Source organism: Pseudophryne corroboree, chromosome 3 (genome assembly GCF_028390025.1).
Source record: "Pseudophryne corroboree isolate aPseCor3 chromosome 3, aPseCor3.hap2, whole genome shotgun sequence".
NCBI lineage: Eukaryota > Metazoa > Chordata > Amphibia > Anura > Myobatrachidae > Pseudophryne > Pseudophryne corroboree.
In genome coordinates, this window is record NC_086446.1 from 768,867,817 (window position 1) to 768,880,340 (window position 12,524).

Below are 12,524 nucleotides of genomic sequence, written 5' to 3' on the forward strand. Positions count from 1 at the left end.
CAAGTGCAGACAATCATACATTAAGAGAGAAGTCCAGAAGCAGAGCATTGTGTCCCTCCTGGAGAGGGTCATGTTGGGAGGTATGATATTGTCTTCAACTGTAAGTCACTGTTTACCTGTTTTGATTATTTTGCTTATGTACTCTGTAATTGGGCGCTGTGGATCCCTTGTGGCGCCATATAAATAAAGGATAATAATGAATAGCACCGTATCCTTTATCCACAGCCTCTATAGCTCCATTTCCATGACACACAGCCATTTTCTTTAGCTCCAATCCTTTCATCCCCAGCCATTCTCTATATCTCCATCCCTTTCATCCCCAGCCATTCTCTATAGCTCCATCCCTTTCATCCCCAGCCATTCTCTATAGCTCCATCTTCCTTACCCTCAGCCATTTTGTACCCCTCCATTCATTCCATCTTATGTCTACAGCACCGCCTTCTTTCCCTCCCGCCTCTTGCATATCTTCATTTTGGGGACTTGGGATACAATACTGTGGGGAATGAAGCTAGCATTGTGACAGCAGTGTACTGCGGTGACGCTGGCAACAGTGTGAAGGGTGATTGCCCACACCAAACATGGCGCCTGAGAGAGAAGGCGTGTCCCAGCTGTCAGAGCTTCGATGGGCGGGGCTAGTGCGGGACCTGCCAGTCAGTGGGCGTGGCCTAGGGGCATATTTAAGGAAGCATCGCGGAGAAGCTGCTCGTTACCGTCGCTCCAGATTCACCAACCGCACCGCATAGCACCCGGAACCCCTGCCGCCATGTCTCCAAGGAAGTTTTTCGTGGGGGGAAACTGGAAGATGAACGGTAGCAAGAAGAGCCTGGGGGAGCTGATCAATACCCTGAACAGCGCCAAGATCAATGCGGACACAGGTGCGGGAGCCCGTGTTCCATTCTGGGGGTGCATAGTGGTAGTGGTAATGGTGGTGGGGTCCCGGGGTCACTGGCTATGAGCACTAGTGGGGTCCCGGCCGGGGTCACTGGCCCTGAACACTAGTGGGGTCCCGGCCGGGGTCACTGGCCCTCAACACTAATAGGGGTCCCGGCCGGGGTCACTGGCCCTCAACACTAATGGGGTCCCGGCCGGGGTCACTGGCCCTGAACACTAGTGAGGTCACTGGCCCTGAACACTAGTGGGGCCCCTGTGTCTGCAGAGCCTTGCTGTGTGCCCCCTGATCCCTGTGGCTGCTAGCAATCAATGATCAATACAGCTATTGGCTATAATTATCTATTACATGATCAGTGCAGTGATCACATTAACTGAGGCCAGCCAGTGCAAGCACTATCCTTCAGTCATCAGGGATCGTTGTACCTAATAGTTCATAGGTGTGGAGTTTGTACATTCTCTCCAGTGTTTGTGGGATTCCTGCAGGTGCTCAGACTTCCCCCTCACACTCCCAAGACCATACTGGTAGGTTACCTGGCTTCTGACACAATTATCCCTAATGTATGTATGCATGTGATAGGGAATGTAGGGGGTGTATGTACTAAGCTGTGGAAAGAGATAAAGTGCCAGCCAGCTTGCTCCTAACTACCATGTTACTGGCTGTGTTTGAAAAATGTCAGGACCTGATTAGCCGGTACTTTATCTCTGGCCACTTTGTCTTTCTTCACAGCACCCCTCCTCCATAGATTTTAAGCTCCTGACACAGGGACAGATGTGACTGACCTACTCATGTAAAACTCAAAGTAAATAACTGGGATGTATAAAATGAATGAATTGCACCTGTTGCTTGATCAACACCTGGTCCTATGAGGACTGTTTGACCCCTGATCAATGTAATTACTGTTCCGCCAGTGATCACCTGGATAGTTATTATGCTAGAACATATACCCTGAGCACTTTGACACATTGTATGGCTTTCTGTGGCTGAGGTCTGCGGAATAACTGCTAAGTCTAGAACTAGACGCTCTAGTAACTGCAGCCGGCATTGGCTGGACCTAATGTTCTATAATAGATCCAATTTCCCGCATGTGCATATGGTCCTAAACGCGCTGTGCTCTGCATTCTCTAGCTGCTCCAGGCTGTGCCTGCCCAATGGTATCGCCCAGTGACCCTGCTGCGCAGTGGGAGGGGCTAATAGCTGCCTGAGACTTTTAACATTCTTGGCCCAGAGCAGCCCTCTGACTGTAATAGCCGGCTGGTGCCTATCCTGCTAGGAACAGAAGTATTGGCAGACATGGTAACGTGCCAATATAACTGATATATAAATATAATAAACCAGTTGATCCCTTTAAAGCAGTGGTTCCCAGACTGGTCTCCAAGGACCACTACCAGTTCACGTTTTCCAGGTCTCCTCACAGAATCACAAGCGAGATGAGCTCCACCTGTGCATCTTTTAATTTGTCAGTGAGTAATGAGTGCACTTGCTGGGTGACCTGGAAAACATGCACTGTTGGGGCTCCTTGAGAACGGAGGGGTTTATTTACTAAGCCTTGGATGGAGATAAAGTACCAGCCAGTCAGCTCCTGACTGCCATCTCACAGGCTGGGTTTGAAAAATGAGTTAGGAGGTGATTGGCTGGTACTTTATCTCCATCCAAGGCTTAGTAAATAGACCCCAGAGTCTGGGAACAAATGCTAGGTATACACTATATCGGAAAATGCTGTGATCCGCAATCTGCCAAATTCATCTGTTGAATCTGGTGGCTGTATTCCCATTGGATGTGCTGCATGGCCAATTGGACGACTCCACAGCTGATGTGGTATTACGGCATGTGGCGATACATTGTGCCGTCACAATCGGTAACACTACATGTGTATCTCTCAATGTATGGAGGGTAGATGCCACCTGTGTACTACTTGAGTGCTGGATTGATTGTTGGTGGCATCGGCCCATTTAACTGTGAATCCATGGCCTGCGTAATATTCCTGTCCTCCATACACCCTTCTGCGCAGCAGGACTAGAGGCCCCTGTGAATGCTTGCTGTATGGTATGTACTGGATACAGATTAGCGCACACATAAGCATGATAAACCGCAATATAGTGCATCATACAAAGATGCAGAACATACATGACTGGAACTGGAGGGATCTGGGACCCGGGTCTTGCTCATTAGGCCTAAAACCCACAACCCGCGGCTCCCCGCTGTGGTGTGACGATGAATGGGGTTAATGGCTGTCAGAGCTGCAAGCAGTGAGGTAATATTTCCGGTTACTAAGGCTGAGGACAGTGATGTAATCCTGCAGCCAGTCATGCATGTGGTGTGTAACGGTACATGTGTCTTGCCTGTGGGAGTTCTGCCTATTACATGGGATGCTGGCGTGTACCTACAGGCTGCATCTGCGCCTGTATTCCATGCATCACTGTCCTGAATGACCTTGAAAGCGGAGTGGTGTCTGTGGACCTGGCCAGCATTCAGGATGAGCTTTGCCTGTAGGGTGGATCGCAGTGCGAGTACAGACCCACAGCCAGGGCCTTGCCACACTGCTGCAGGCACCAGACTGTATATGGAGGTAGAATAAGGTGGCCCAGAATGCTTTGCAGCTAGAACGGAGGCGAGAGATGCGGAATACAGTGTGCAGCGGTAGAGACCAGAACGTGGTGTAAAACCTAGCGTATAGCTGAAATGAAAGGGAAGTTATGTAGGTCACAGGGTTTGAGCTGCGTGTAGCAAGTTTAAGCAGAATGTGCATGCACACGAGACAATTTTGTCTGTCTTCGGGCGATTCGACAGCGGCTGTATCTGCCCTTGAAGTGGGAATTTCTGGGTGTCTGGGCTGTTATATTGCGTGTGTCTGAAAAGTAGCTGTTCCATGCTACTCTTGTGGTGTGCATAGATTCCGTTCAGTGCTACTCTGAGGCATGCGTATGGGACAGTGACTCTGTTCTGTGCTACTGAGGCATGCGTATGGGACTCCGTTCAGTGCTACTCTGAGGCATGCATATGGGAGAGGGACTCCGTTCAGTGCTACTCTGAGGCGTGCGTATCTGGCAGGGAATCCGTTCAGTGCTACTCTGAGAGCAGGTGGCTGCATTGGCGTATGGTGCAAAATCTGGCTGCTGCAACTGCCTGGACTGCACCGGTCCAGAAATTGAGGCAAATCTAATGCAGATGGAACACTAAGGAGAGATGCAAGAGCCAGTGTGTTGTACAGCACCATCTAGAAGTGGCTGTATATTGTGCTGCTGCCGCCTACTAGAGGACGAGGCTGTGTCTGTGCTCACAGGCACGTCCACGTTCTGCAGTGTCAGTCTTAAAGGGACCGCAGCAGGGCCCTGCCCACATGGCTGCAGTAATGTGACTGTGCATGCTCTGTGCCAGCTCCCACAGGCCTTGCTGCTTGTCCTCTGTGCCCCCGGGCGGGCCAGGTTTGCACACTCCAGCAGACACTGATAGTCTTTCAGGTGACCTTTCACCCTGCCTGTGACAGCTGAATAGAGGCCTAAAAACAGCTCTGCCCTTTCAGACTGTCTGCACTTGCCGTAGTGTAAAGGTCCTGACTTCTAACCTTTTTCATGTGCCCAAAATAAACTCTGATTATCTGAAAATAGCAAAGTCAAGGGTATTGGGTTCGTTGGCCTGCATGTACTCGTACTGCACCTGCATGAGGAGCCTCTGCCATATATATTAATACTCTGCTGCATATGACACCGATCAGTAGTTAATGGATTCTGTCTCTACATAGAGGCCAAATGTATTAAGACTTAAAGTGATAGTGGAGACAAAGTGTACAAACCAATCAGCTCATAACTGTCAGTTTTCAAAAACATCCTGTAACAGGGCGGGTAGGAAGCTGATTGGCTGGTACTTTCTCTGTTTGGGGTCTATTCATGAAACAGTGAAAAGAGTAGAGAAGTTGCCCATGGCAACCAATCAACATTGAAGCAACATTTATAACTTGCATGCTATACAATTGTACGGAGCAGCTGATTGGTTGCCCTGGGCAACTTCTCCACTGGCTCACTTCTCCACTCTTTTCACTGCTTCATGAATAGACCCCTATCTGTCTCCACTTTGGCCTAAATGTATTAAGGTAGGGTACACGCGGAGAGATCCATGCTTAAATTCTAAGCGACTAGATTGCTTAGAAATTAAGCACGGATCTCTCCATGTGTATGCCCATAGCGATGCATGCTAAATCTAGTATTTCTTCTGTGTGAAGTGAGTGCCCCCCTCGCACCCCCTATCCCAGCCCTCTCTCAGCACACATTGTGCTGTGCTGAGAGGGGGGGAGAAATGTGTGCTGAGCAGTCTGTGCTAGATCACTCAGCACACATCTCCATGTGGGTGTGGTTTGTTTTATCGACAGTCACTAGGTTGACATGGATGGAAGGTCGACAGGGTTTCTAGGTCGACATGTGCTAGGTCGACAGGTCTAAAGGTCGACATGAGGATTTTTTTTTTTTTTTTTTTTGGTTTCGTTTTCTTCGTAAAGTGACCGGGATCCCAAATTAGTGCACCGCGTCCCCTCGCATGGCTCCGCTACCGCTTCGCTCGGCACACTTTACCGTTCCAATCGTAGTCCACGTGGATCGTTAAGTATGAAAAAATCCAAAAAAAATAAATAAATGTGAAACTCGTGTCGAACTTTAGACCTGTTGACCTAGAAACCCTGTCGACCTTCCATCCATGTCGACCTATAGTGGTCGACCTTAACATTGTCGACCTAGACACTGTTGATCTTCAGACCGGATCCCCTTCATGTGTGTACGGGGCTTTTAGTCTTAAGTGATAAAATCTGTTCTTGGTAACTTACAGGTGAGAGAGAGCAGAGGTGACTGGGGTCATATATGCATTATCTGCACACTCTCCTCATGAGCACTATAGTGATACCCAGATTTCCCCTCTAGCCCTATATATGGCCTGACGTTCTGTTCTGGACACAGGTGCTGGTATTGACCATACAGCATATGCACAGAGGCTGTACCGTAGTAGGGATGTCTGTGTGGTCTTGCTTTGCATGAAATGGGCAGAAACATGCAAGAGATGCGTCTCATAGTGGGTGAGGAGCTATAGCTGATTGTAAGTTGCACGTGTGGATAAGGGAAGCCTGTTAGATGGTTCTCTTGCACCTAGTGTGGGACTGGTGCACTTACAGATAGTAATGGTTGCAGCAGTTGGTGTAAAACTGCTGGGTGCGCAGCTTCCCTCTGAAGATGCACAGAACTTCACAAGATAGTTAATTGGGTTACTGCAGCTTCATGCTAAACCAGTTGCTTTGTGCCCCACTCAGAATTTGGGCCCGTTGTATGTATGTATTTTGGTGTTTGCGCACAGCTTCCCTTGCGTAAATGTTATTGCTCAGCAGAACTAATTTTACAGAGACAGTAGTGCCATCTAATATTGTGGTGTATGTTTTTATACTGTAAACATTGGTTACAATTTATTTGTAAACAAATTTGCAGTTTTCCTTCAGGGATTAACACCCAAAGATGCTCAGGGCTACTAACTTGTGAGCAGGCCACGTAAAGCTGCCCATGGGAGAAGCAGCTGGTCCTGAGATCCACGCCTGCAGCCAAGGGTGTAGCCAGTACTTTGTGTGCCCCATAGCAACATTTTGAAGGGGCCCTGTCCCAATGATTCTAGAAAGACACTTCTCTGCAGAAGTTAACTTTTTGCCCTATAGCAATGCCCTAGTTTATTTTATGAACCATAGTAGTGCCCTAGTTCACATTGTCACATTTTATGGCTGCCAGTACACATTATACAACACAGTACACCCAATGTTTATTATGACATGCAATGCCCCTAGTTCATAGTATGCCGCATTGCAGTGCCCCTAGTTCATAGTATGCCGCATTGCAGTGCCCCTAGTTCATAGTATACCCCATTGCAGTGCCCCTAGTTCATAGTATGCTGCATTGCAGTGCCCCTAGTTCATAGTATGTCGCATTACAATGAGCAGGTCCAGGGGCATAACTAGATATATTGTAGACCCCAAGGCAAAAGTTTGTAAGTGCCTCTATGCATCCCCAGTGGGGGGAAAATATATATAAAAACGCATGTATCTTTCCCAAGGAAGATGGGGCCCCTCTCGGCTCTGGGCCCCATAGCAGCTGCACTCCCTGTACCTATGGTAGCTATGCTCTTGCCTGCAGCCCTGAGCGTTTTGTGGTATGTGTGTATGTATCTTGAGGAGCCTGCACACTGCATGTGTCCAGTCTTTTCCTTTATTGCTCCCTTCCCTGACGTCACATCAAGATCATACATACCTCCGTTATTTCTAGGTTAAGCTATACAATAGTGAAAAAGCAAGCCAGATTCATCCGGTAGCCTCTGTGTGATGCCGCAACAAACATTGTTTTGTTTTTTGGCCTCCACAGTTCATAAAGTTTCTCAAGACAAATGTACAGACACAACCCATGCAGTTTTATAATATGTATAGATGTATCTAACAAGTTCCAAGCTTGTATGTACTCCAAGCTCATCAATATGGGTTTCTTGTGCTATCTTGGCACAAACTGAGACCACAAAAGTCCTTTTTAAAAACAAACAAACTGGGCAGTCACCAGTCCACAAGAAATAGAATCACTTTAATATTTTTCACCTTTAAAAATGTATTAAAACATTATAAACACCAGGCTTTTCTTCATACCAGTGTGTACATAATCACCTAGGCTTCTATGCCAGCATGTATGTCCACACTTTGGACCACTTTCAGATGTTTTTCAAGACCACCAGCTTCTCAGCAGCCGCCTCATATGCAGCATCACCACTGAGATGTAGGGAAGTGCTGGGAGCATTGATCCGGTATCTGGACTCCAGGTCGACGCACATTAGGTCAACACCAATTGGTCGACATGGATGAAAGGTTGACATGAGTTCACGATTTTTTTCCCCCTTTTTTGGAACCTTTTCATACTTAACGATCCACGTGGACTACGATTGGAACTGTAATCTGTGCCGAGCGAAGCGGTAGCTGAGCAAAGGCACCATGCCCAAAGCATGGCAAGCGGTGCACTAATTGGGGTTCCCGGTCACTCTACAAAGAAAACGACACCAAAAAAACAAACTCATTCCAACCTTATTCCTCTCGACCTAAGGTGTCGACCTTTTTGTTGTCGACCTGGAGTCCCAGACCCCATTGATCCAGGGCTGTAACTAGGTGTGTGCCGCTGGTGCCTGGCATACAGTGCTGACGTGCAGGAGGCGCAGGACCACCGGCACACCCTCCTGGCCACTCCGTCGTTGCCGCTGCCTCCTTCCCCTGCCGTCGCCAGCTGGTGTGCCTGTCGTCCAGCTGCATTGCCCAGCTGCCTCTCACATAGGTAGCCAAGGCAGCGCTGCAGCTGGTCCCCACCTCCTCCCTGTGTGCTGGGAGTGAGGTCTTCTCCACAGCCCACCCACAATGCCCTGCGCTGCAAAGAGTGCAGCGTGAGTAGAGGCATGCCGGCTCGTCGCAGGTGAGTATAGTTCTCCCTCCCTGCCATGTGTAAAACAGGGGGACAAAAAGGACCCTGCCTGTGTTTAAAAAAAAAAAAAAAAAGCCTGCCGTACTGTGTAAAAGAGAGCTCTGTGGCCACACCCCTTCCCCATGAAGCCACCCCCCTATATTTTTGACACTTGCACTGGCCCTGTTTTGTATGTTGGGAGGCGATGCTGTTTCTTAGACGGCGCTAAAATGTCTAGTTACGGCACTGCATTGATCGGTCTAGGCACTACAGTATGGCACACTGGTATAGTGTTCAGTCTAGAACCCTGCACCTAATCAGTGAGGAGGGCATATTTTAATTGTGAATTGCACATTTTTATACATGGTGCATCTCTACAGATACAGTAGCGATAAATCACATCTAAAAATGTTCCCTTCAAAATTAAAATATGCCCGCCTCACTGATTAGGTGCAGGGTGCTAGACTGAACACTATATAAACATGTTTGCTGAGGGTACTGGGTGATGTATAACTAGGTTTACCATACGATCACTCTAAACCATGCACACATGAATTACACAGGTTCTGTGGCTGGCTGACTTAAACCCTGCATTTTACCTGGTTTTAATTAGCCACAGAACCTGTGATTCATGAGCGTCCTAGTTTTAAAGGGATGGTGTGGTAAGGCTACGTGTCCGGCCATAATCTCTGATGGAAGGTTTGTGAAAGGAGGCACAGCAAGTCTAATAAAAGGAGATTGAAGTGTCTGGTTGCAAAGTCGGGTTTTTACTTTTTAGGGGGGTATTCAATTAGCCCCCAAAGAGACATCGGGAGTAAACTCCTGATGTATCTTCGGGTTTTGCGGTCGGCCTATTCGATTTGACCGGCCTATAAAGCGCTTTTTCACCTGAAAATACACAGGTTCATTGAAACCTGTGTTTTTGTGTGAAATAGCCCCGTTTTCATCTGTTATTGGGGAATTTGCTTTGTCTGCCGGAGGCAGGTGAAACAAAATCCCCGATGAGCTGCAGCACGCACCGGCTTATCGGGGCTAATTAGATAGCCCCTGTCCCCCCAGCAAGACTCTTACACCTGCAGTCGGTGCAGGTAATTGAATATCCCCCTTAGTGAGAAATAATAACTTGTGTAAGATTAGAACACAAATTACTGGGTGTCTTTCCCCAATAACCAGCTTTGTGTGTCCCACACCTCAGCAGGACATGCCGCGTACAGCCAGCTGGCATATTGCAGCACTACCACCTTTCCCCTCTAGTCTTATATCACCCTTATCCCCAACTCTTGCTTCATATGAAGCTGACTTTTGTACAGGGTGGTGAAATCCTTCTAAATGCCATGCTTCTGATGGAGAAAGTGCACATGATATCAGAGTATATGACTAGATCAGCCAAGAGCCATTATGTGATACCAGGGCTAACGTACCTGAAGTAACTTTCCTGTTCTCTGTACAAGCTATCACAAAATATGTCTTCTTTACTCCTACAGAGGTAGTATGCGGTGCCCCCACAATTTACCTAGACTTTGTACACCAGAAGTTGGATGCTAAATTTGCAGTTGCTGCACAGAATTGCTACAAAGTACCAAGTGGAGCCTACACTGGGGAGACCAGGTATGTATACATGCTTGTACATATGTTTATGGTATCCACTGTTTGCCGTAGCTTGTGTTTAACATAATCCCAATCTCATTCCAGCCCAGCTATGATTAAAGATGTTGGTGCTACCTGGGTGATTCTTGGACATTCCGAGAGGCGACATGTTTTTGGGGAAAGTGATGAGGTGAGATCGTGGTCTTGTAACAAACGTTGCCCTGTATTTCAAAAGCAAGGAAACAGAATTTTGGACATCTTATAAATATCCTACCTTATTTACTAACCTTGTTTATTACACTATCCATTCCATCAGTGCTTTTTTTTTTTTTTCTGTTTTGGGTAGAACGTCGCTATCCTGAAGCAAACTACTGAAAGCTTGTAGTCTCCTAGGTAACACTGGTCTGTGTAGACTGATACTTCTACATACCAGGATTTAACCCATTGTTTTACAATAATATGATGAGAATGGTTCCCTTGTGTGAAAATGGGGCAGTCAGACAAGATCCACCAGGAGTTATCAACCCTGACTATAAGTGAAAAGAGAGAGGGATTGGTTCTGTGTGCTCCACTGGGGTCTAATTACTATATGGTTCTAAATACCAATATGTAGGTGTAAACAAAACGTATTGCAGTGACAGGTATATGTAGTAGAAGTGTTTATGAATAAGTCCTTTATACGTCTCTTTCACGCTTAAGTTCCCATGGAAGCATTTTCAACTCGTGTTGGCTGCTAAGAGGATGCAGTTCTTGCACTGAATTGGAAGACTTTGCAAATATTCTGCATTTGTCAGCTGTGTAATCAGACTGCGCTGTCCTAATTCGCATCTCCCTTTATTCTGTACAGCTGATTGGCCAGAAGGTGGCTCATGCACTGTCGGAGAACCTAGGGGTCATTGCCTGCATTGGGGAGAAGCTGGACCAGCGGGAGGCTGGAATCACGGAGAAAGTGGTGTTTGAGCAGACAAAGTTCATTGCAGGTGAGAGCTCGCGGTGACTGCTTTATAGTCCATGTTGGCTAGCATTGATGACCTCTGAGTAGCCCCCTACGGACACCACGCATTGATGTGTTTTCTGAGCTGATAATACCATGTACGGCTTTCCCAGCATCCTGCATAGTCTTCATTTGTAGTCCCTAGGTAGCTCACACACTGCTGTAACTTGCTCCATCTCTCCGGCAGATAACGTAAAGGACTGGAGCAAGGTTGTCCTGGCATATGAGCCAGTCTGGGCCATCGGTACTGGCAAGACCGCCACACCCCAACAAGTAAGTGCAGATCCACCATAATTCTGAGCGAAGACTAATGGACAATGAGAGGTTTATGAAAACATTAACTGTAGGAAAGTGTTCTCCTAGGACCATTTGTGAAACAAGAGCCATTTATGATCCAATTCCTTGTAGACTAGTGTCCTATGCTAATCTCTTCCAGTACATTGTCACTGCTGATTATTGTGCAGCTGACAGGTCTGAGGCCAAAATAATAATGGTGATATCCAGTGTACTGCACGTGACTGCTGCTTCATCAGGTGACTTAAATCGCAGTGACTTATGACCTCATGGGTCTTTAGAGATCTCCACTAGGATAGTATGGCTCTCCTTCCATGAGATCTAGAATGAGTGACTGCTCTATGTTGATCCTTATTGCGTATCTACTGTGTTCTTCCTGTTTAACCCTATATAAACTTGTCCTATCCAGGCCCAGGAGGTGCACAATAAGCTCCGGGAATGGCTGAAGACTAATGTATCTGAACAAGTTGCCCAATCAACACGCATCATCTATGGAGGTAACGTCTAAGGTTTCTCCTTGTGTTAATTATTTGAAGGGCCACCTAATGTTCTGGTGACCCTGACCTTACTAGAGGGTGCCTATTGGATGAGGGCATGGTTTGGCTAGATTGTGGACCAGACTGACTGGGAGGTATGAAACCAGGAGGGGTGGGGGAATGCATTGTCTAGTCTCTTCAGAAAATCCTGTGTTCTACCCTGCTGATGTGGGGTTCCAGTAGCCTCTCTGCCTACCATGTGACGTACAGTTCCGGTCTTGCTGTATTAAAGCACCGCGCTCTGGTCTCTCTGCAGGTTCCGTCACTGGGGGCACCTCCAAGGAGCTGGGATCTCAGCCTGATATCGATGGCTTCCTGGTCGGAGGAGCGTCGCTGAAGCCAGAGTTTATTGACATCATCAATGCCAAGCATTAACCCTTTCCCTCCACAACATGTTGCCTTCTCATGCAGTTTCATACATGGCAGTACTGTCTGATGTCCCCCATTTCATGTCTAGTGACCCTTCAGTGTGAGCAGCCTCTCTCCCCGAGGTGATTCTGTATAAGTGAATTAGAATGTGTAATAAATTAAAGATGGTCTCCAGTTTTATCTCTCATTGTAGGCTGCCTGTAACTGGCTCATATCTTTACAATATATATCGCAGGTTACTGCACACTACAAGTATTATGGGTATTTGGGGGGGTAGATTGGCCATGTAAGTGCCGTCCAGTGTCTGCTGCTGAGAATTGGCTGGCGCATTGATGGGGCCTCTTTATGCCACTATGTGCGTTGTGAAGAGTCCTCTTGACAGTCCAGGTATACAGCTGGCACGCTTA

General features: G+C 47.4%; 1 protein-coding gene across 1 annotated transcript; it reads left to right on the plus strand.

Annotated features, from left to right (window-relative positions):
- The first annotated feature begins 690 nt into the window (after window positions 1-690).
- On the plus strand, window positions 691-12,291 carry TPI1 (triosephosphate isomerase 1). Its single transcript, XM_063962481.1, has 7 exons — window positions 691-875; window positions 9,822-9,945; window positions 10,030-10,114; window positions 10,772-10,904; window positions 11,106-11,191; window positions 11,622-11,709; window positions 12,005-12,291. The coding sequence occupies exons 1-7, from the start codon at window positions 764-766 to the stop codon at window positions 12,121-12,123; spliced, it is 747 nt and encodes a 248-aa protein (XP_063818551.1). The 5' UTR covers window positions 691-763; the 3' UTR covers window positions 12,124-12,291.
- The last annotated feature ends 233 nt before the right edge of the window (window positions 12,292-12,524 follow it).